The sequence below is a fragment of the Puma concolor genome, chromosome F2, assembly GCF_028749965.1.
Source record: "Puma concolor isolate L17-30 chromosome F2, mPumCon1.1.hap2, whole genome shotgun sequence".
In the NCBI taxonomy this organism is placed as follows: Eukaryota; Metazoa; Chordata; class Mammalia; order Carnivora; family Felidae; genus Puma; species Puma concolor.
The window spans coordinates 51,033,901-51,054,431 of record NC_141684.1 but is presented as its reverse complement, the minus strand read 5'-3'; the positions used below and the strand labels follow the sequence as shown (position 1 = coordinate 51,054,431).

Sequence of the window (20,531 nt, the reverse complement as noted above, 5' to 3'; positions counted from 1 at the left end):
ACAGGTGTGAGTCTGAAATTATTGGCTAAAGGGATCCCATTTAATACCCACATGTTATCTACTTACTAAGTATTGCTGATTAGAGTGTAATGGAAAATCATTACTGTCATGATGTTGATGATACAAATAAATAAATGGTCCCCTGCATCACACTGCATAAAATCCCCCTCATTTCTTCTAGGTAATTTCTTTTGATCACTTAGCACTGGTCATGTCTTATAAAACAAGCATATCCAAATATATTTCATTATTTATCTTCAACTTTTTCCCCTTAGTTCTGTTTGCTTAATCATATCTTAAATATATGGGAACAACAAACACACAACATGGCAAATAATTTCCAGGGAGGTGTGAATAAAATCAGAATTCAGAAAATGAAAAGGCTGCATAAATGTATGCATCCAAACTCTGAGAACAATCTATTGGTTTTCTCTGCTTCCCTACCTGCCACTGCCCAGAGGGATTGCTAGGGTGCCTGTTCCCTAAAAGAGGCCCTTCGGGCTATGATTGTTCACTTAAAGCAGCATGACAAGTGGCAGGGAGCTGTGTCAGCTCTGCCCATTAAGTGGGACAAGGCATATTTATAATAAACTATTTTTATAAGCACAAAACAAAATAGAGACAAAAAGTGATTATTGCCTTCATTGTGTAGGTTCATATAAAAGTACAGTATTTTGGCCTAATTCTATGACAAGCCCTTTCAATTGTCCACTTCAGTATGTAGTCAGCTTGTGTGGTGTTGGTTACAGGATTAAATTTCCTACCATTTTCCCACAGCTATTTACATGTAAATAAAATATTTTAAAACACGAAGGCTCTTTAAAGATCTTAAACACCAGAATTCAGATAAAAATGTCTTTATTTAACAGATAATCTTATGTTAAGAAACTTGTATGAAAACGAAGTGGCCAATATACAACCACCACTGGTCTCCTTAGTTATCAACCAGGGAACATTTAGAAGTGTATACTCTCCTGATTGATTTGCTTTTTGCAAAGAATATACAATTAATTTGTGAAATATGAAAATTAACTGGAAACAATACTAGCCTATTTTATAGTGAGAAAAGTAAGCCCCAGAAAGCTTTTCAAGTGGCTTGCTCAAGATGCCACAGCTAATCGGAGGCTTCAGAATTAGAATTCTTTTTTAATATGTTAGGAGGTACAAAAATACCTGATTCTTAGGAGACACAGAGGAGGCAGTAATATTCTAATCTGTTGATCTGACTTCCCCTCAGCCCACCCCCCAGTCTTGCTCCTGCCCATAAATGACCATGAATGTCACTCTGCTGCTTTCTTTGTTACAGAGTATTTACTAAAAACAAATTACTCAGCCAGTATGTAACCAAATACATTATAAATGTCTTTACTACTACAACAGCCACAAATAGATATATCAAAACTTCTACAAATTCCTATTAAAAAAAGAAATAAGTAGATATAGAGAGTGCAAATCAGAATTAGACTGACAGTATTATTACTTTAATGTATCATTTAATGCTACATTCCCATTCCAGTTTTTCATTTTATTTAGCCTCTGCATTAAGACAGCCCGAATTTGAATTAGTCAAGATTAGATCTTGATATATTATTTGTAGCTTTTTATTAGTGCTAAAGTGTACATTTTCATCTAAACAAGTATAATAATTTTGTCAGATTCATATGAAAACAGTTTTTAAGTGTACAGCAAATTACTATGTTAAAGTAAATTTTTCATATTTTTTCACAGACTTGAGTCAAAGGAGCCTTTCCTGTCTGTTGGGTGAGTACATGTCTAAATATTTTAAATCTTAGTTCTTTAATTGATTTTTAACAAGGGCTTCTGGGATAGTGTTTTCAGTCACATAATTCCATATTCAGAGTCATCCCACATCATTGGGTCATATCCTCAGCAACACTGCTATCTACATTTTATAAAGATTTAACTAAAATGCTCAGTAGGCTGTTTCATGACCTCAGAAATTCAGCAAATGAATGCATATGAAATTCTGTATCCTCTAAAAAAAGCCAAAAAAGGTATACGGTAATTTTCTATATTCTCATCATGCAAAGATATACTCAGATTGGTTTCACAAATTCCCCTGAGCCACAGTTTCACTATTCCTAGTCTGTCTTCTCATTTTTGCACTGTTTTCTCTTCATCTACCCCTACTGTTTCTTCTCCCTTTTTTTCTTAAGTCTGTCTTCAAAGTCTGTGCTGTCTTCTCTCCTTTTCTCCCATTTCACTTCTGTTTCTCCATTGGAGAAATCAGGTGCTTCTCTGAAAGCAAAGCCAGTGAACCATGAGGCAGATTAAGACCAACACTTGCCTTCTCTGGTAGTATTCTGAGTTGCAGTACACGTTCTAATAATAATGTATTGTTGACAAGAATATACATATACTATTTCCAAGCAATTTGCTAGTTAAGAATCAGCCAATTGTTTTTATTGATCTACCAAATGATCTTTTGATTAATATATTAAAATATCTCATTAGGGGACTTTGGCATGCTCGGCATTGTGGTTGATGTTGCAAAGTATCAAAAAGTGCCAGAATATGTGATAGTTTAAAGGGAAACATGCCATAGTTGATGAGAAAAAAATCACATATAAACAGCCACTATACTCAAGCTTAATGAGCAGAAACATGGGATGGGAGTGTATTTTTTAAATGATCATATTAATTTTCTTTGTTTGCCGTCCTTGAATATGTCTGTCACTCCTTGAGCAACATGGTTCCTTTTCTCCTTCTCCTCCTCATAAGAGCTTTTGAGAAACCCATTTGAATCATGAGAATCAAAATAATTGTTAGAGATGCTGAGAGAAAAATGGAGTAGATGCATTTATTGGAGGATTTCATGAAAAAATGAAAGGTCAAGTTGATCTGGTCCAAAAAAAAATCATTAGAGCATGCCTCTTTCCTTCATTGATCATCAGCTCCTATTGTTAAAAATCTTTAAGCCTGAAGAAATCTTTTATTTTGAATGCATATGTGTCCTGCCCTCAAGTCAAGAGGGCTGAAATAGCTTCTCTTCATGCCTCGCTTAATGCAGTTTCTCTGCAGCATTTCCTGTTCTCCTAACTACTTTGAGATGGAATTCATTTTTTTACTTCATACCTCTGTTTTACAAGGGCAGACTAAGTAATCTTTGTATTACACTTATCAGGAGTTTAAAACTCTGTATTAGAGCCTAGAAAAAAAAGTTTCCAGAAAAGAATGACATATAACTCAGCAAATACCCATAATGGGAAAATTGGCATGGCAGTTAAGAAGAATGATGCTGCTGTTCCTTAGATGGGTCTTTAAAGTGGAACGGAACATGCAACCCAAATGGTTCTGCTGACTAGATATTTCAATACATAGCTAAACTTCTCCATTTTTCTCCAGGAAAATTATTTCAAATAAAATTGTCCAAAGTTTGTATGGATCTGTCTTCTGACCTTGTTGGTAAGAGCATAAGATGATAGTGAACATAATGGACACTATGAGACCACTAGGCAACAGGTAGTCTAATACAAGAACCATTACTCAAATTTGTGACTTGTAACATAGTCACATACCAAAAGGAATAATGCATAGTATATGGTCTTTGGTATGAGTTGACCTTTAAGTCTATACCAGTGAGTTTTTCTAGGACCCTGCACACCTCACATTAATTTTAATTCTGTTTAATAAAAAAATCATATTAATGAATAGATCAGTGCTAAATATTGCATACTTGTCCATTGTCTGCCAGTGTCTTAAAGCACTTGTTAATATGTCTTCTAGAAGTTGCTTTTGCTTTCATAGGCTCTGACACTTACAAGCAATGTGTATTAGTTTAGGCAATTACTTAAACTCCCAAGCTTTGGGTCCTTATTTGTGATATGGTGATTAAGTAAGGTAATTTAGATCAAGTATTTAACACTGTTCTTGGCACATAATTTCTCATAAAGATTCGGTTTTATTACACATGTGGAAGGTATACTCATATATAATGCTCCAAAGAATCCATCAGAGAGCTCAGAAATAGTTCAGAGAATAAAACTCCACTTTAACAGGTCATGCTTTGGGTTACATGTGGAAACAAAAAAACATTTTTATAATGGAGAGGGGAAAAAACAAAACAAAACTGTGAATGGAGTAAACTATCAAACAAGATAAACACAGATACTGTTTTGTATTTAAATGATGAAAACTAGTAATTGTTATTTAAATTTTTTAAATGGAACCAAATATTGATAAATTTTTAATGTGCATCTGTTTTTAATATAAACTAGGGAAAAAACTTTCATAAATGTGCTGCAGTATTTATGAAATAAAACTTTTAAATGTCACAACATAAATTCAATCTGAATATACCAATGGAAAAAAATTGTCAAAGAAAGTCATAACGCAGGAATTATTTGCTTATGGAAAAAAAATAGGGAACTGTGAATAGAAGTTAAGTGAAATCTCAGATCTCAGACCTTCAACTATACATTGATATGAGAGGGCCTTCTTTCATATGCATCAGTAAATTATTTTTTTTAATGTTTTATTTATTTTTGAGACAGAGACAGAGTGCGAGCAGGGGAGGGGCAGAGAGAGAGGGAGACACAGAATCTGAAGCAGGCTCCAGGCTCCGAGCTGTCCGCACAGAGCCCGACACGGGGCTCGAACTCACAAACCGCGAGATCATGACCTGAGCCGAAGTCGGACGCTTAACCGACGGAGCCACCCAGGCGCCCCCATATGCATCAGTAAATTATTAATAAAATAATGTCAGGAAAAAATAATAAACTTTGGCTTAGAGTCAGGTAGGAAGGCTCATCCCAGAGTCTGATTCTGTTTACCCAGGGGAAGCCAATAAATGCAGTGTGATCCAAGGCCGTCGAGGCAGGCCTGGAAACCATTGTCTACATCATGGTTTCATTCTCCCACCCCTTCTCTTACATGAATGCACAGATTGCTCTTATAGACATGTAGAGTCTCTGGAATTTTTTCAGAAAATCTTTGAAATATAACTTCCCATAGTCTTTCCCAGTTTGGGAAAGTTGGGTTTTTTTTCCTTCAGTTTCTTCTTTAATTGGGAAATAGACACAGGGCTTATCACAGGGAAGGAAGCAGTGTGATACCTCCCGGCAAACCCAGGACAATGGTAGCCAGAGTCAGGGATACCACCCTGGCCAACCCTATGCCCAACGTCACAGAGGTGTGAGGAGAGACTGACCCCTCCATACCATGATCACCAGCCTTTCCCAGGAGGTTCAGAGGCCCCACCGAAATATCTGCTTCTTTAGTCACGTGACTGCAATTGTGATTTTGGGAAGCGGCCTTGTGCTGCCGTCTCTCTAGGTGGGACAGCCTCCTCGCATGGCCCAGAAGGCCACAGCTACCTGTGTTACCACAACGACAGATATCAGCAGGGCCTTCGACTCGGGACCACCTGTTGGAGGACTCGATGAAGGAATAGGCTTTGTTTAGCTGGTCCAGGACTTAGCCAGAGTGACCTTCAGATGGCAGGTGATATAGATTGTGTCTCTGAGGTCATTAGCGAAGTGGAACATGTCCACTATGAACTGAAGAGTCTCTGGCCTGGGTCTGGGAACTTTGAAGGCAGAAGAGACATCAGAAAGACCGTCCACCATGCATATGGTGGAGGTGGGCACATTGATCTAGAACTGCCTTGGAGTTCACCCATCACAGACCAGGATACGTGTAAAAAGACCAGATGGTATGCCATGGAAGCTTCCATGGTACACAAAGAACATACTACCTATGCTCAGATGCATAAAAACTCATTTTGATGTTGTCCCAGACCTATGGAAATATATTAAACTTTAAATTATTAAATAATATCATTTAAATATTTAATAAATAATTTTTATTAAATGATTAAAATGTTCCATATTTTACATTATAAATATTGTGTATGTAATATATGTTACATACATAAATTTATTATAAATATATAATATAAAATATATTTATTTTTTAAGCAAAATGAATTTAAATAATAGATTTAAGAATTAAATCTCCCTTGGGGCGCCTGGGTGGCGCAGTCAGTTAAGCGTCCGACTTCAGCCAGGTCACGATCTCGCGGTCCGTGAGTTCGAGCCCCGCGTCGGGCTCTGGGCTGATGGCTCGGAGCCTGGAGCCTGTTTCCGATTCTGTGTCTCCCTCTCTCTCTGCCCCTCCCCCGTTCATGCTCTGTCTCTCTCTGTCCCAAAAATAAATAAATGTTGAAAAAAAAAATTAAATCTTCCATCTCACTCACCCAACAGTAAAAAAAATCAGGTAAGCAAACTTGTTTTTTAGTGTGGAGCTTAGGCTCGCAGTGCTGAACAAGTGAGTACTAAGCATCTGATATTCTACTCATCTTCAAAATGTTACATTTTAGAGCAATTAAGAAAACTCTTCTGGCAAATGTTTCCTTTTATGTGGCATCACATAGATTCTGAATTTGGAAATAAGCTGGGAGAAAACAGGCATCAAGTGTGCATTTAGGAAAGTGAACAAGAACTGAGTGATCATCCCAATTAAGATTCTAAGATATAAATCTTAGTGTAAAACCAGTTGCCTTGAAAAAGGATTTTACAGCTTTTTAATGAAAAATACAGATGAAGGGAAAGGAAGCTTTTGTTCATTTGACGTTTAAGATTCACAGTGTAAAAGGGCGTGTCAAGACAATGCATGAGTTCTCTTCAAGCACAAGTGACTGTTGACACTTTGCAGACACTGAGCCACTTTAAAAATATACTCAAGGCACTAAATGGAATTTTCCATGTGAATTATTTCTTCTTGCCTCTTCAGCATGAAGTTGACCTTTTAAAAGAAGACTTTTAATATGAATCAGTCGTATTTTGGAATTGAAATTTTTGTTCATACCAATATTTCAGCTGATGAATTTTTGCATGAGTGGTTTTATTATTGAGGAGAATTATGTTTTGCGTGGGTAAAAAAAAAATTTCAGGGGCACCTGGGTGGCTCAGTAGGTTAAGTGTCCGACTTCAGCTCAGGTCATGATCTCTCAGTTCGCGGGTTCGAGCCCCCTGTTGGGCTCTGTGCTGACAGATCAGAGCCTCGAGCTTGCTTCAGATTCTGTGTCTCCCTCTCTCTCTGCTCCTTGCCTGCTCACACTGTGTCTCTCTCTCTCTCTCTAAAATAAATAAATATGTAAAAAAATCTTTAAAAAATTCAGAATCTTTTCACTCTATTAGCATAATTTAAATAACTCAGAATAATTTTTAAAAATGATATTGATAAAGCTCAGAATTTTTACTTCTCAAGCTTCTCTGAGAGATATTCAAAACACATCAAAGGTAAAAATAATAAAATTCTCATATTTTTCTCTATTCAGTGAGTGAACAAATCATGATCCAGTCAATCCTCGGTCTCCTGTGTGCCCTGAGATGGAGTGTTCCCATTCTACTAAATCCAAACAAGGGGAAGCGAACGGTGCCAAGACAGCAAAAATTGATCCTCACATAATTGCTAGCATCTATATTTTTTAATAGTTTTTCTTGGGGGATATTTTCCCCCTTTTATTTCCAGTCTTGGAACTGAATTTGGATCTTCAGTATACTCCTGCTGTTGTTATGAAGACATTATTAAATCTTGACACCCTTATTAGGTCCAATATTTACACTATTTTACTTTTTTCCGGGTTTTGTATGACACCTTACATTTACTAATAGATGCTATACATTGATGTACTGTTCGCGACCTATTTTAAGAGCTTAAATTCTGTAATTTGATTTCCTTGGTTTGAATTCCATTCTGTTACTTCCTAGCTAGGTACCTTGGGCAATCTGTTTAGCTCTTCTCCACTAACTCTTAGGACTGTCTTGAATGAAATAATATTGCAAAGTGCTTAGCAGTGTCTGACACCTAGTAAACAGCAAAATAAATAACCTATTACTATTTCACTATCCTGTGCAACAAAAAATTATATTAATAGTTTTTTTTTTTTCCTAAAGGAGTTAAGTTCCACTGAATGATAGAAATGTTAACTAATTGAATCCCCAAAGCCTGAATATTCAGTTCCTAGTAATGCAGTTGAATTCTGGGAATAGAAATTCACAAGAGACTGAAATCGGCACAGAAATGAAGGACTGCCATACTCAGAAGATCTTTGAGGAAGATAGACAAGAAAAAGTAAAATAGCATGAAGACAGGGAGACAGTTCCAGAGGGTACTTAGATTTATAGAAAATGTCATTCACAATACTAAAAACTTTAATGAGAGGAACATGAAAAAAGGAAAGCAACACCAGTTTAGGTATGGTTTCAGTAAAGCATGAAAACACAAAACAAAATTATATGACTGCTGTAAAGTAATTGGTGTTCACCAATCATTTAGGAATTAAGAGTTAATCTTAAGAACTGAGAAGTTGGGGGCACCTGCGTGGCTCAGTTGGTTAAGCGCCGACTTCGGCTCAGGTCATGATCTCCTGGTTTGTGAGTTCGAGCCTCATGTTGGGCTCTGTGCTGACAGCTCAGAGCCTGGAGCCTGCTTCAGATTCTGTGTCTGCCTCTCTCTCTGACCTTCCCCCACTTGTGCTCTGTCTCTCTCTCTCTCACAAAAATAAAATAAACCTTAAAAAATTAATAAAAATAAAAACTGAGAAGTTGGAAGAAATGGCCAGATTATCAGGAAATTTTTCTAGCCAAAAAGCAGGACCTGAGTTAATCCTCAAGGTCAGGTTAAAAATTGCCTAGAATATTGAGAGAGGGAAGAGGATGAGTATCCTTTCATTCTGTGGAGTCAACGGAATCATTGGATGTTTGCTTGTCTGTTTTGTTTTTAACCGAAGAGTGATGTTTCCCAAAGTTCATAGTAGAACCATCTAGAAAGCTGTTGTAGTGGTTCAGGCGTGACTTGAAAAGACTCATTCATGACTTGAGCAGAATGAAATCGCCTCACGCCTGTTAGGAGGACTCTTATCAAAAAGACAAAAGATTACCAGTGCTGGTGAAAACCTGGAGAAAAGGGAATCCTTATGCACTGTTGGGGGAAAGTAAACTGGTGCAGCCACTACAGAGAACAGTGTGGAGGTTCCTCCAAAAATAAAAATAAGACTACCCTATGATTCAGCAGCTCCATTTCTATTTATCCAAAGGAAGTGAAAACACTAACTTGAAAAGATATCTGCATCCCCCATATTCATAGTAGCATTATTTACAATAGCCAAGACACAGAAACATCCAAGTGTCCGTTAACAGATAAATGGATAGAGAAAATATTTATGAAATATTACATAATTCTGTATAATAGAATGTTATCCAGCCTTTAAAAAGAAGGAAATTCTGCCATTTGCAACAGTGTGGAATAACCTGAAGGACATTACAGATGCCAGACATAGAAAGACAAATACTGCATGATCTCACTTATAGGTGGAAACTAAAGTAACTGAACTCAGAAACAGGGAGTAGAATGATGGTTGCCAGAGGATAGGACAATTAGGGAGGCAGAGTTTTCAGGTATATAGAATGAATAGGAATTAGAACACGATGACTTTAGTTAATAACACTATATTGTATACTTGACATTCACTATAAAAAAAAAAGGTAGGTCTGAAGTGTTCTCATCACACAAAGAAATAACTATGTGATGTTATGAATATGTTCATCAGCTTCATTATGGTAATCATTTCACAGTGTGTAGGTATATCAAGATGTCATGTTGTACACCTTAAATATTTACAATTTTCGTTGAATAAGATGTGTACAACAAAAAAATAATGGAACAGAAATGCCTGATGAAAATAACATTTTTGAGAGTATTAGAGTCAGTGAGTGATGGAGTGATGTCTTAGGGGTTTCTCAGCTGAACTTTGTGGGATCATGGTGACAGTATGATAGGCTAAAGTCCAGGTGGAGCGTCAAAACTAAGGGAAGGTTAACAAGAATCTGTCCCGAAGTTCAAAATACACCCATCTGACATCCTGAAACCACGAATGGCCGACTCAATGCCTATCTTTTGATAGTGTGGTTTCAATTTTCTGTGAGTCTCCAGGGAAAAAGGGATAATGGGATAAAGCCAATTTTCCTCTTCTAAAAATCTTGTTTTTTTTTTTATTTGTTTAGACTCAGACAGTGCTACCGCAAAATTAATGATTCCTTTAGCAAGTGCTCTTGTTTCATTTTTTCCCTAGGCCCTCCAGGCTGCTTCTCTGGAGAGTACACAAAGTTTCCACGGCGCTATTTTTGTAATCTAAAGTCTTGTGCTCTCAGGCCTGATGCTACAACTGTAATTTTAATTTATCAACCTGCCACTCAGGGAAATGCTGTAAAAACATTTGAAAGCTTAAACCCATTATTTATTTCTGCACCTGTCAATGCCACTCTTCTGTACTTGTCAAAATCATTTAAACTGCACTGTGATGACAGGTACAGTATCACCAATAAATTGGGTCATCGGTCATGTATGTATATATCCTGACAGTGGTGTCTTGAATGCATGGGCTCCAGGACACATTTTTAAGGAGCAAGAATTCATTACTCTCCAATGATAAAATAGAGTAGAGTCATCAAAAAGAGTCTTCCTCAGTCCTTACCATTTGAAAATGTCTTAGGAAGCAGAGAGACTCATGGTGACTGAAACAACTTTTATTTCTTCAGTGAAATGTTCTCCTCAGGGAAAAGAAAGTAATTGCAGATTATAGCAGGCAGGAGTATAGTGTTACTTAGAGGGAAGAAAATACATAGGATCATTAAATAGATTTATTTAAGTTCTGCTTATAAAGAAAGCAGTGGTGCAGGACTTTATAGCTGATGATATTTCAAAAGAGTGTTATCAGCACTTCCACTAGTGTCTAATTCATCCATATAATAAAGTGTCACATTAAGCCAAATGTCACAGTTCATATCAGTTTTACTTTGAGAATTGGTATCATTATATATCTCAGGTAACCTCGCCCCACCCTAGAATTTGGATGAGATATTTGATCATAATAAATTAAGGTATTTAAAAGTCAATCTGTCATTTGGTGTGTGTGTGAGAGAGAGACAGACAGACAGAAAAACAGGAGAAACACCTATTCAATCATTAAATCCACTCAACCCAATAACGAATCTGATATCATAAAGGCTAGATGTCCATTTAAGATAAAAATGCTGTTAAAATTGTAACGTAAGTAATATTGGCTAAATAATCTTACTGTATCCTCTAAGCTCTTAGTCATAGCAATCCTCACCCTATAATTACATTAAAAAGGCAAGTCTAATGAGAAGTCCTTTAAAGTCTACAAAGGATTTATGATCACTTCATTTCATACAATTTTAAAGTAGCCAAACGAATTTGTAGACATCAAATACCCATACGTAAGAAAATAAATAACTGAACTTGTCATACATAAAATCTTACTCATGAGAAGAAGTAATCTTAAATGATATCATGGAATCAAATTTAAAACAATCAGAGCTTTGACAAGTATATTAACTTACACAATTACTACCATTTCCTTATTACCACCAGCACTGTCTTTGAGGAACATGAGTTTTTAAAGTGTCAGGCTACATTGGAAAGGGTAAGCAGATAGTTTGACCAATGAAAGATAAATTTATTGGATATAGATATGAATAAAATATAAATTATGGCTTGGATTACTTAGGTTTCATATTTAGAAACACTACATGAAGATAGTGCTATTGATTCAATTGGAAATAAGATCTTAGTTTCATATACTTTTTAAATCTGTCCTGAAAATACTCAGAAGAAATAAATATTCAAAATAAATGAAGTGTTGATTTCATTAAATTAAAGTCAACCCACATCCAAGGAAAGAAAGCTAATTAATTTTTCTTATTTTTAACTCCATAAAGGTACCTGAAATGGGCTTTCCAGTGGAATTATACTTGCTTACCTAAATAATTTCCTGGACCCCTTCCTCAAGGGTCCAAATTATTGATTAGCCTTTATTTCCTATTGTTCAATACATCTATACTGATTCTCATATAAAGAAAATAGATGTTGTAATTATTTTAATACTGGAAAACTAAGACACAGAGATGTGAGGTAATCTCCATAAAGACACAAAGCACATTGGTAGCCATTTTAAAATGGAGTCCAGGCTGGGGCTTTTGCTTAAAGAGTGGTCAATTTCATGCACACTGATGCTTCATTCTCCTTCTGGGTTTCACGTTCATTTGAATCATCATGAACATCCACACAATAGCTTTAATTATTCAGGAAAATAATCATGTACATAAAGAGTTATTTATTCCTTCCAGAGGCAGAGTGAATCTCAGACTTGCATTCTGAAACTGCTGGCAAAAGTTTTAAAGCCTCGCTTCCCAATTAAATTCTGTTCATCCAGCCAAGAATGACTGATCTGTATTTCATCAATCTCAAAATGTGACCTTTTCAACACTTTTAATGACATTTTCAAAGTGCAGAATACTTCTGATTCAAAAGATTCCCTACTTAACTCTGCAGAACAAATCAGTTATCACAGTAAAATCGATAGCTGCCAAATATTAGCAAGAGCCAGGCATCGCTTACACTTTAGAAGCTAATCAGGGCAAAAAAAAAAAAAAAATGTATTAAACAACTTTATTTTGGGATGCCAACTAAGGTAGATATTAAAATGAAAAATCAACCCCCAATGTTTCATGTCTTTAGAAACATTATTTCTCTGGTGAAATTTTCATTAGACCACATTCAGAACTTAACCATTAGAACCTGCAGGCCACATTCAACTTCAAAATAACATAACAGTGCCTCTGGTTTAATTCAACAGTAGACAACCCTGGACTATCGCTTCCTCTTAGCTTCAATGAAAAGCATAAAAAAGATGAAACACTTGATGAGATATTTCTCCCAGATCTCGGTTAAATTATCTTATCGTGCTAGTGGTATTTCAGTGAAGTGTATATTACAGCCCTATCGGATACTAAAAATCTTGAAAGCCTTTTAAAAAGTGAGGCTCCCTAAAGAAGTGATTTTAAAAATGTGTTCCTTAATCATGGGCCTTTGATGACCAAAATGAATCTCAGTAGACCCCTGGCATGCTGAGCACTCCAGATTCCCATGTCAGACCACCGAGTCAGAGATTAGGGGGTTTCCCAATAAATCCAAACATTCATTCCTATTTGCTTCAGTTACCAATTGTTAGTTTGAAGTTCACAAGAAATAATTTGATAGCATTGCTGCCCTTTGTTCAATGAATAGCTGTTTAATTTCATTAAGTGCAAATTCATTATGTGAAGACCACTGTGAGTGTATGTGTGAAATATTATGTAATAACAATGTCAGACTCTGTTTTAAAACCAGACTACTAGACAGAAATAGTTTCCTATTAGTATGATTGAATATTGAGCTTTCTTCCATACTACAAAGATCGCAACACCAACTTATCATTGCTGGAAAATTTAGTAAGGTGAAACTTTACTTTTGACAATGACAGACGAAGGGTGGCCCCAAATTATTTAGACTTAAATGTCGAGTAGATTGAAAAACTTCTGCAATTTGCATTGTTGTTGAGAATATTGCTAACTGCTTAACATTTAAACCTTCAAACTACAAACCAAGAGTTAAAAACAAGAAGTGGATATTATATTATGATGCCATTTCATTCTAATCAAATCCAGGATCTTTATCTTTATTTCTGAATATCAATTTAATTACATTTGGATGTGATTTAATTTATTCTGTACAAAATTCTTCTCAAATCATATTTCCAGGATCAAAGCAAGATAGTGGATTCAGTAAAACAGTGCCAATCCATGAACTGATTTTAACCAGTGTGACTAGTAAAATACAAAAAAGAAGAAAAAGCATTTAGAACATTTTATAGCATTTTTATCCTGCTTTGACATCTAAGTGTATGATTTTGTGTTTTATAAAATTATCAGTCTGTGATGGATGGGAAATTTTTAAAATAAAAAGCTGGTCCTTCACTACAGTAGTTGAGAAGTTTTGGACAAGACTGTCTTTGCCTTTAAGGACCTTGTCATCTCATGAAGTGTATAAACACAAAGAAGCTTGTATCTATAATACAAGGCATTTCTTGGCAACTCTAATCTGCTATAGGAGAAAAAATAAAAAATAAGCATATCTTTATGGTGTGAGGGATTACTTGATAATTCTTGAAAGACAGGTTAGAAACAAAAAGTCGTGATGGGACACAGGCAGGCTTAGTTTCTATCCTGGAGATAACTAGGAGTGCCATTTGGCTGCACCAAGGGGACCTTAGAAGAGACACTGAATGACATAACTGGCAAATTAACCAGGAACCACATCACGGGAGACTGAGAAACCCTGTGCTCAACCTTTCTTCAGCTCCCCTCACCCCTTTTCCCCCCTCCTGCCTCCTTTCCCCTCCTTCCTTCTCGCTATTCTTTTCTTTCCTCCTCGCTCTCCTCCTCTTCCTTTCCCTCTTTTTTCCTCTCTCTCCTCCCATTATCCTTCTCTCACCTCCTCACCCTTCTCTTCCTCCCCTCTTCTCCTCCCATCTGCTTCTCTTTCATTTTCTTCATTTAAAAACTGTATGCATTCAAAGAGGAGTTTATGTTCTCCTGTCTGGTCTTCGGTGACTCCCTTTGCTTTGCAAGATATTCTACCATGAGGAAGAAAATTAATATATGTGAAATGTTTGCTGACTGCCAGAAATCACATTAATTCCTAACACTCCAACCCATGCTGTAGCTTCACAGTTGGCAGCAGGGGGTGGGGTGGGGAATCCTGCCACCATCTTAATGGCCTATGGAAAAATTAGGGCAACCTTAAAGTGCCATTATTTTTCAACATTAGACCTGGATGAGATTTCTCTTTAATTAAGACTTAGCAGTTTATCCTCTCTGAGAAAACTGGCCATCTCAGAAGATCTGGTAACACTGACATTTTACAATCCCAGTAAACCCTAGGATCCTGCCCCATTGCACCGCAATGAGACCCTCCAGTCAGCAAGTCCTGCATATGTATGCACACACACACACACACACACACACACACACACACATCCAACATCCAGCCAGGTTTTTGGTGCCATGCTCTGAATTATGATCTGAAGATCACCGGATATTTGAGAAAATACTCTACCGTGACAGGAAGAAAACCCCAGAGAAAATCAGAATTCCACAAAAGTAAAGGAAATAGAAGGAGTATAAAATACAGGGAGTATAAGGACTATAAACTAAACTAAAGTAAACAAACCAAAAAAATCTCAAAACAAAACCAAACAAAATTCCTAGAAATTAAAAACATAGCAGAAATGAAAAGTTCAATGAGAGTTTGGAATATAAACTTAAAAGATCACAAAGGCAAAGCGCTGGAAAATAGTAAAGATTTAAAAATGATTAGAGGCTTACTCTCAGAGAGGAATATCTAGTAGTAATTGTTTCACAATGAGAAAATAGGACATTTCAAATAATTAATGCAAGAAAATGTCCTAAAACTGAAACACAGGAGTTTTCAAAGGAAATATTTTCAACACAGAGAATGACAGATGATCCAGACTAAGGCAGTTTAATTACTATAGATGAGAAGACCTTAAACCTTCAAGTAGAGGAATAAAAGTCACATACAAAGACCCACAATCAAAATGACATCAAATTTCTCAACATTAGGAAATGACAGACAACAAAGTAATGCCCTCAAATTCTGCAAGTGATATCCAACCCGAAGATCCAGACTGTCACTCCTACCAAACACTTTGTCAATCAAGCATAAAGAAAGATACGGAAAAGATCCACTTGACTCTTGTATTTTTGTGGTAGTTCGGTTCTATAAAGTCACTCCAACCACTGCATCAGCAAATACTGAACCATTACTCCTAAGGGAAATAGAGGATTAGGTTCCCGTGAGCCTCTGGTCACAACATTTTCGTTAACCAATTAATACATAACCTTGCTTTGTGTGTGTTTCTGTTTAAAGATAGCTTATGTCCTACATATCATTGATTCATTAACATTGAACTCATGGCCAACCGCACTGTAATTCTTGCCTAAAGCAAGCTTGTTTGGCACACATATTTTCTCCCTAGGGCACATCACTGCCTTTTGTGGTTAGGAACACTAAGCAGCACTTTGGCATACTATTTAGGAGCCATTGCAGACAGGAAAATCACCAATGAAAAGCACAAAAGTGCAAAAGGTGTGGCATAAGTAGACCACAAAAGTATACTTATCTGCAGTGTCAGATCTGAACAAAGAAACTTTGTGTGCTGCCTCGGAACTCAAACTTTTTGCCACTCTGGGTATGTCTGTTAATGACCACAAAAGCACACAAGTATTGATCTGAGGGCTATAAGTAATCGTTGCAGATTCACAAATACAGAATCCATGAATAATGAGAATCAACTGTATTTTCAGAAATCAAAGGATTAGCAGATCCTTTCTAAGAAATTTACTCATGCTTATTCCACCAGAATCATTGATGAACCAAAAAACAAAAACAAAAAACAAACAAACAAAAACCAAAAGAACATCTAACACAAAAAAGAAAAAGGTCCCAGTGGCTGGTGAAGAAAAGTACCAAGATTGTAGCTTTGTAGCAGACCCAGAGGGGACCCGTCCAGGTTACGGCAGGACAATGGAGAACTCCAGGAAGGATAAAAAATGAGGCCATCACAAAGGCCAAGTAAACAATTTGTACAAGAAGGAAATGTAGTCACATTTGCTCAACTGTAAATAATATTTACGTAGTCATAATAATGTAAACACTGAATATTGACTTAGAAAAGAACTAATGAGAAAAAAAAGCTGGGAGCTTATGAAAAAATTCCTCACTACAAGTAAGCCCAGCAATATTGTGAGGTCTCAAAGGGACCTCATGCCTCTGAGTAAGATTTAATTCTGTTCAAAATGAATATGTGGTTGAAATACACACACTTCCGGGTATAAGAGAAGTAAGTCCTGGCAACATAAGTGATTATAGTTAATTTTACTGTGTTGTATATTTGAAAGTTGCTAAGAGAGAAGATCTTAAAAGTTCTCAACACAAAGAAAAACAATTTTGTAATTATGTGTGGTGATGGATGTGAACTAAACTTATTTTGGTCATCATTTTGCAATATATCAAATCATTATGCTGTACACCTAAAACTAATACAATGTTATACACCAATTTTATCTCAGTTTAAAAGTAAAAACAAAAGATTTAAGAACTGAAGAATATTAAAGAAAATGCCTGTTAATTTAGCTCAGTAAGGGTCAGAACGAAAGTGCCTCTAAAGAATATTCATAGATGGTAAGAAGAGACTAATCTAGAAAATATCAGCTGATCTTTAACTGAACTCCAGATTCGATACAATGCCTCATAGGAAGAAGTAAATGGCACATTTGATACCCCACTTGGGGGGGGGGGAGCCAATAAATGATATTAGGGAAAAAGATGATAAACATTTCCTGAGTAAAATAGAGGAAAGTGGCAAAATGAGAACAAGGAAAAAGAAATGGATGTAAGTTCATAGAGTTTAATCTGGAAATAATAGATATTGTCACAGAAAATAATATTACAGAGCACGAAAGAGTAAGCAATGAAAGATAAAATATAATTATTGATTTTATAAATGAGGTTTTTACAATTTGAAATGTAAGCAAAGCTATTGGTATCCATTCCAACAAAAAAAAAAAAAGCTAACTTTAAGAGAAAAACTAAAGTTGGACTCGGTTTTCTCTGTGATGTTATACTAGGAAGTCAATAACAGATATTTTTGAGGGAAAAGATTATAACAAGAATTCTGTCTTCAGCTATGTCATCTTTTATTTGTGAAGGTAATAGAAAGACATCAAGAGATAATATGTCTTACCATGTACCAAACCCAGACAGAATTTTATAAAGATAGCTACTAACTTTGCTTTGATTCTGGACACCAGCATCAGAAGGATCAACTTAATTTATAAATATATGGTTAACCGCCATTTAGTCATGTTCTTTAACTGAAAACTTCATGAAGGGACAAAATGATTTGCCAAGAAAGACTAGGAAAAAAATGACAGTGGTGGGGAAGAACTGACAATGTTTCTAAAGTTTATCTTGAGCTGAGAATAGTATATAAAAAAAAAAAACTTGAAGAATAGTAATTATGAAGGAGATGCTCCCTTCTACAAATGTGTAATTTTGGGATAAAAACTGGCAATTCAGTGAAAGTAGAATACAGACTGCAACAATAAGCTATGTTTATACATGATGGTACCCATGAGGGTAGTTATTGACAGAGTATAAACCAAGTCAATAAGGAATGGAAGAATCATTCAGTATTCCTTCTTGTTTGGGGCACATATGTATGTAGTTTTCTTTTGGACTGTTTTACTTAGAGTATATTGTAAGGAATGCCTCTGAACTTTATCAAATACCTCTTTAGCATCTACTGATGAAAATCATATTTTCCTCCTTTCATTTGTTTTTGTGCCAGATTATGCTGATAGATTTTCAGACTTGAGTCCGATATTAGTTTCCTCTCCCTAGTTTACTTTGGCTTATCGTGTTGCTGTTTCTCCAGTAAGATTAAGACTGAATTCTCTTCTTTTTCATGTTTAGTCTGTAATAATGAACACATTTAAGGTATATATTTTTCTGAGTCTAGTTTATAGTGTGTCCCATAGGTTTTGGAAGAAACGTTCTTTTTATTTATTTCTAGATAATATGAAAGTTCAATTTTGATTTCTTTAATTCTGCATAAGTTTGACTGAGAAAAATCAAAGAGACTGGAACTGGTGCTAAGCAGAAAATCTTGTTTCTGTCACCATGTTTCCAAAGACTTGTAGGTGAATAGTTAAATGTTACATTTTAACAAAGTAATTTGATTTAATAAAATCGTGAAATTTCAACTTGGAAGATATCCCAGAACTATGTAATGCATCGATTCTCTTCTCGATTCTCTTCTCTACAAAATCCCTAACAAATGATTTTCAGGCTCTTCTTGAAGCACATGTATCTGTTACACTGTTATACTAGATCATACAGTGTTTTGTCATGGTATTTTTCTTTTTATGATTCTATTTTCTTGCCAAAACTACTAGACACTCAAGATATTCGGAACTCATTATTCTATTTCTCTGTTATATTTAGCAGTAACATTGTTCCTTATAATTACTACCCTTTAAGACTTATTTTGCCTTCTGGACCCACAATGCATAAATTCAACGCCTCTGTCACTAGACAACCTTTCAAATAATTAAATAGTTAGCTGCCTTCTTTCCCAAAGGTTTTCTTCTCTAGACCAAACATCCTTATTTAATTCAACCGTTTTCATACAGAGTCATTTTTTGAGACTTAGTGCCATCCTAATTTCTTTCATTTGTATGCATTCCAGTTGGTTAATATCCTTATGAAACTTTATTGAAATATGCTAAACTATTCCCAGAGATGTCTAAAAAGTAAGAGTCCAGTGGAATTATTATCTAGTTTTTTAAATACACTACTCTTTAGTTAATGCCCACTAGTCTTCTTGTACAGATTATATTACAATCTGAGGGAGAGTATCCAAAGAAGGAAGAAATTTGAAGAGCCTCTCTCTCTGAGGCTGAGATTCACCCCCCATAAGAGATGGTGTGACTGCAGCCTACTGTATGACAGAGAAATCAGTTGGGGTGTTGGTGGCCTGGGATAATGGGTAGGCACCCTCCTGCTGGGGTGCCAGTGAGCATCACTGGCTCTCCCACATGCTGCCGACAGCAGTGCCAGATGAGCAAGGAGAAAAGCCTATGGAAACCTGGAAAAGAAGCTGCTTCCTCTTCTTTGCCTTGTGGTTTCACTCCAGTGCCCTCTGACAAACCCTAACATAGTGCCAACGGACAAATGGGCGATGTTTATAGAATCTAGCTCCATTATCACAAAGCAAGAGCAAAAAAAAAAAAAAAAGGTGGATCTAGAATAGATATCAATTTATTGGCAGAAAAGTCTCAGGATGCCTGGGTGGTTCAGTTGGTTAAGCGACCAACTCTCGATTTTAGCTCATGTTGTGATCTCACCATTCGTGGGTTCAAGCCCCATTGGGCTCTGTGCTGAGATTGCTGAGCCTGATTGGGATTCTCTCTCTCTCTCTCCCTCTCTGTCTGCCCCTCCCCAGCTTGTTCTCTCTCTCAAAAGTAATTAAACATAAAAAAAAATTGTTGGTAGAAAAGGCTAACCCAACACAGCAATTGTTTTATTTTTTAATGTTTATTTATTTTTGAGAGAGTGAGAGAGAGAAAGCATGCACACGAGTGGGGGAGAGGCAGAGAGAGGGAGACAGTATCTGAAGGAGGCCGGGCATTGTCAGCACAGGGCCCAATGTGGGGCTTGAACTCACAAACTGTGAGATCATGACCTGAGCCGAAGTCGGATGCTCAACCGACTGAGCCACCCAGGTGCCCCAACACAGCAATTGCAATGGTCTAAACATACTAATATTAATATTCAGGTGTTTGAAAATTTTAATATAGACATTTTTCCTACCAAAAGTAATAACAATACATATTATAGCAGAAATTGTCACAGACACATAACATTCAATTCAAAATATTTCAAACGGATGAGTGCAAACACTCTGCCTTTTCAGAGCTCACAATCTAGTGCAATAAACTCATAGATGGTCACTTCTTATATGATATGGTCAGATAGAAGTATGCATAAGGAGCTGTAAGAATGAAATCTGAACATTTATG

At 36.2% G+C, this 20,531-nt stretch overlaps 1 protein-coding gene across 8 annotated transcripts in view; it reads left to right on the top strand.

Moving 5' to 3' along the window:
• Positions 1-20,531, top strand: part of RALYL (RALY RNA binding protein like) — a 712,252-nt gene that overhangs the window by 583,082 nt on the left and 108,639 nt on the right. For all 8 annotated transcript variants that reach the window (XM_086695612.1, XM_086695606.1, XM_086695607.1 and 5 more), the window contains one exon: positions 1,729-1,761. In XM_086695612.1, coding sequence (XP_086551738.1) covers positions 1,729-1,761 — 33 coding nt within the window. The remainder of the gene's footprint in view (positions 1-1,728; positions 1,762-20,531) is intronic.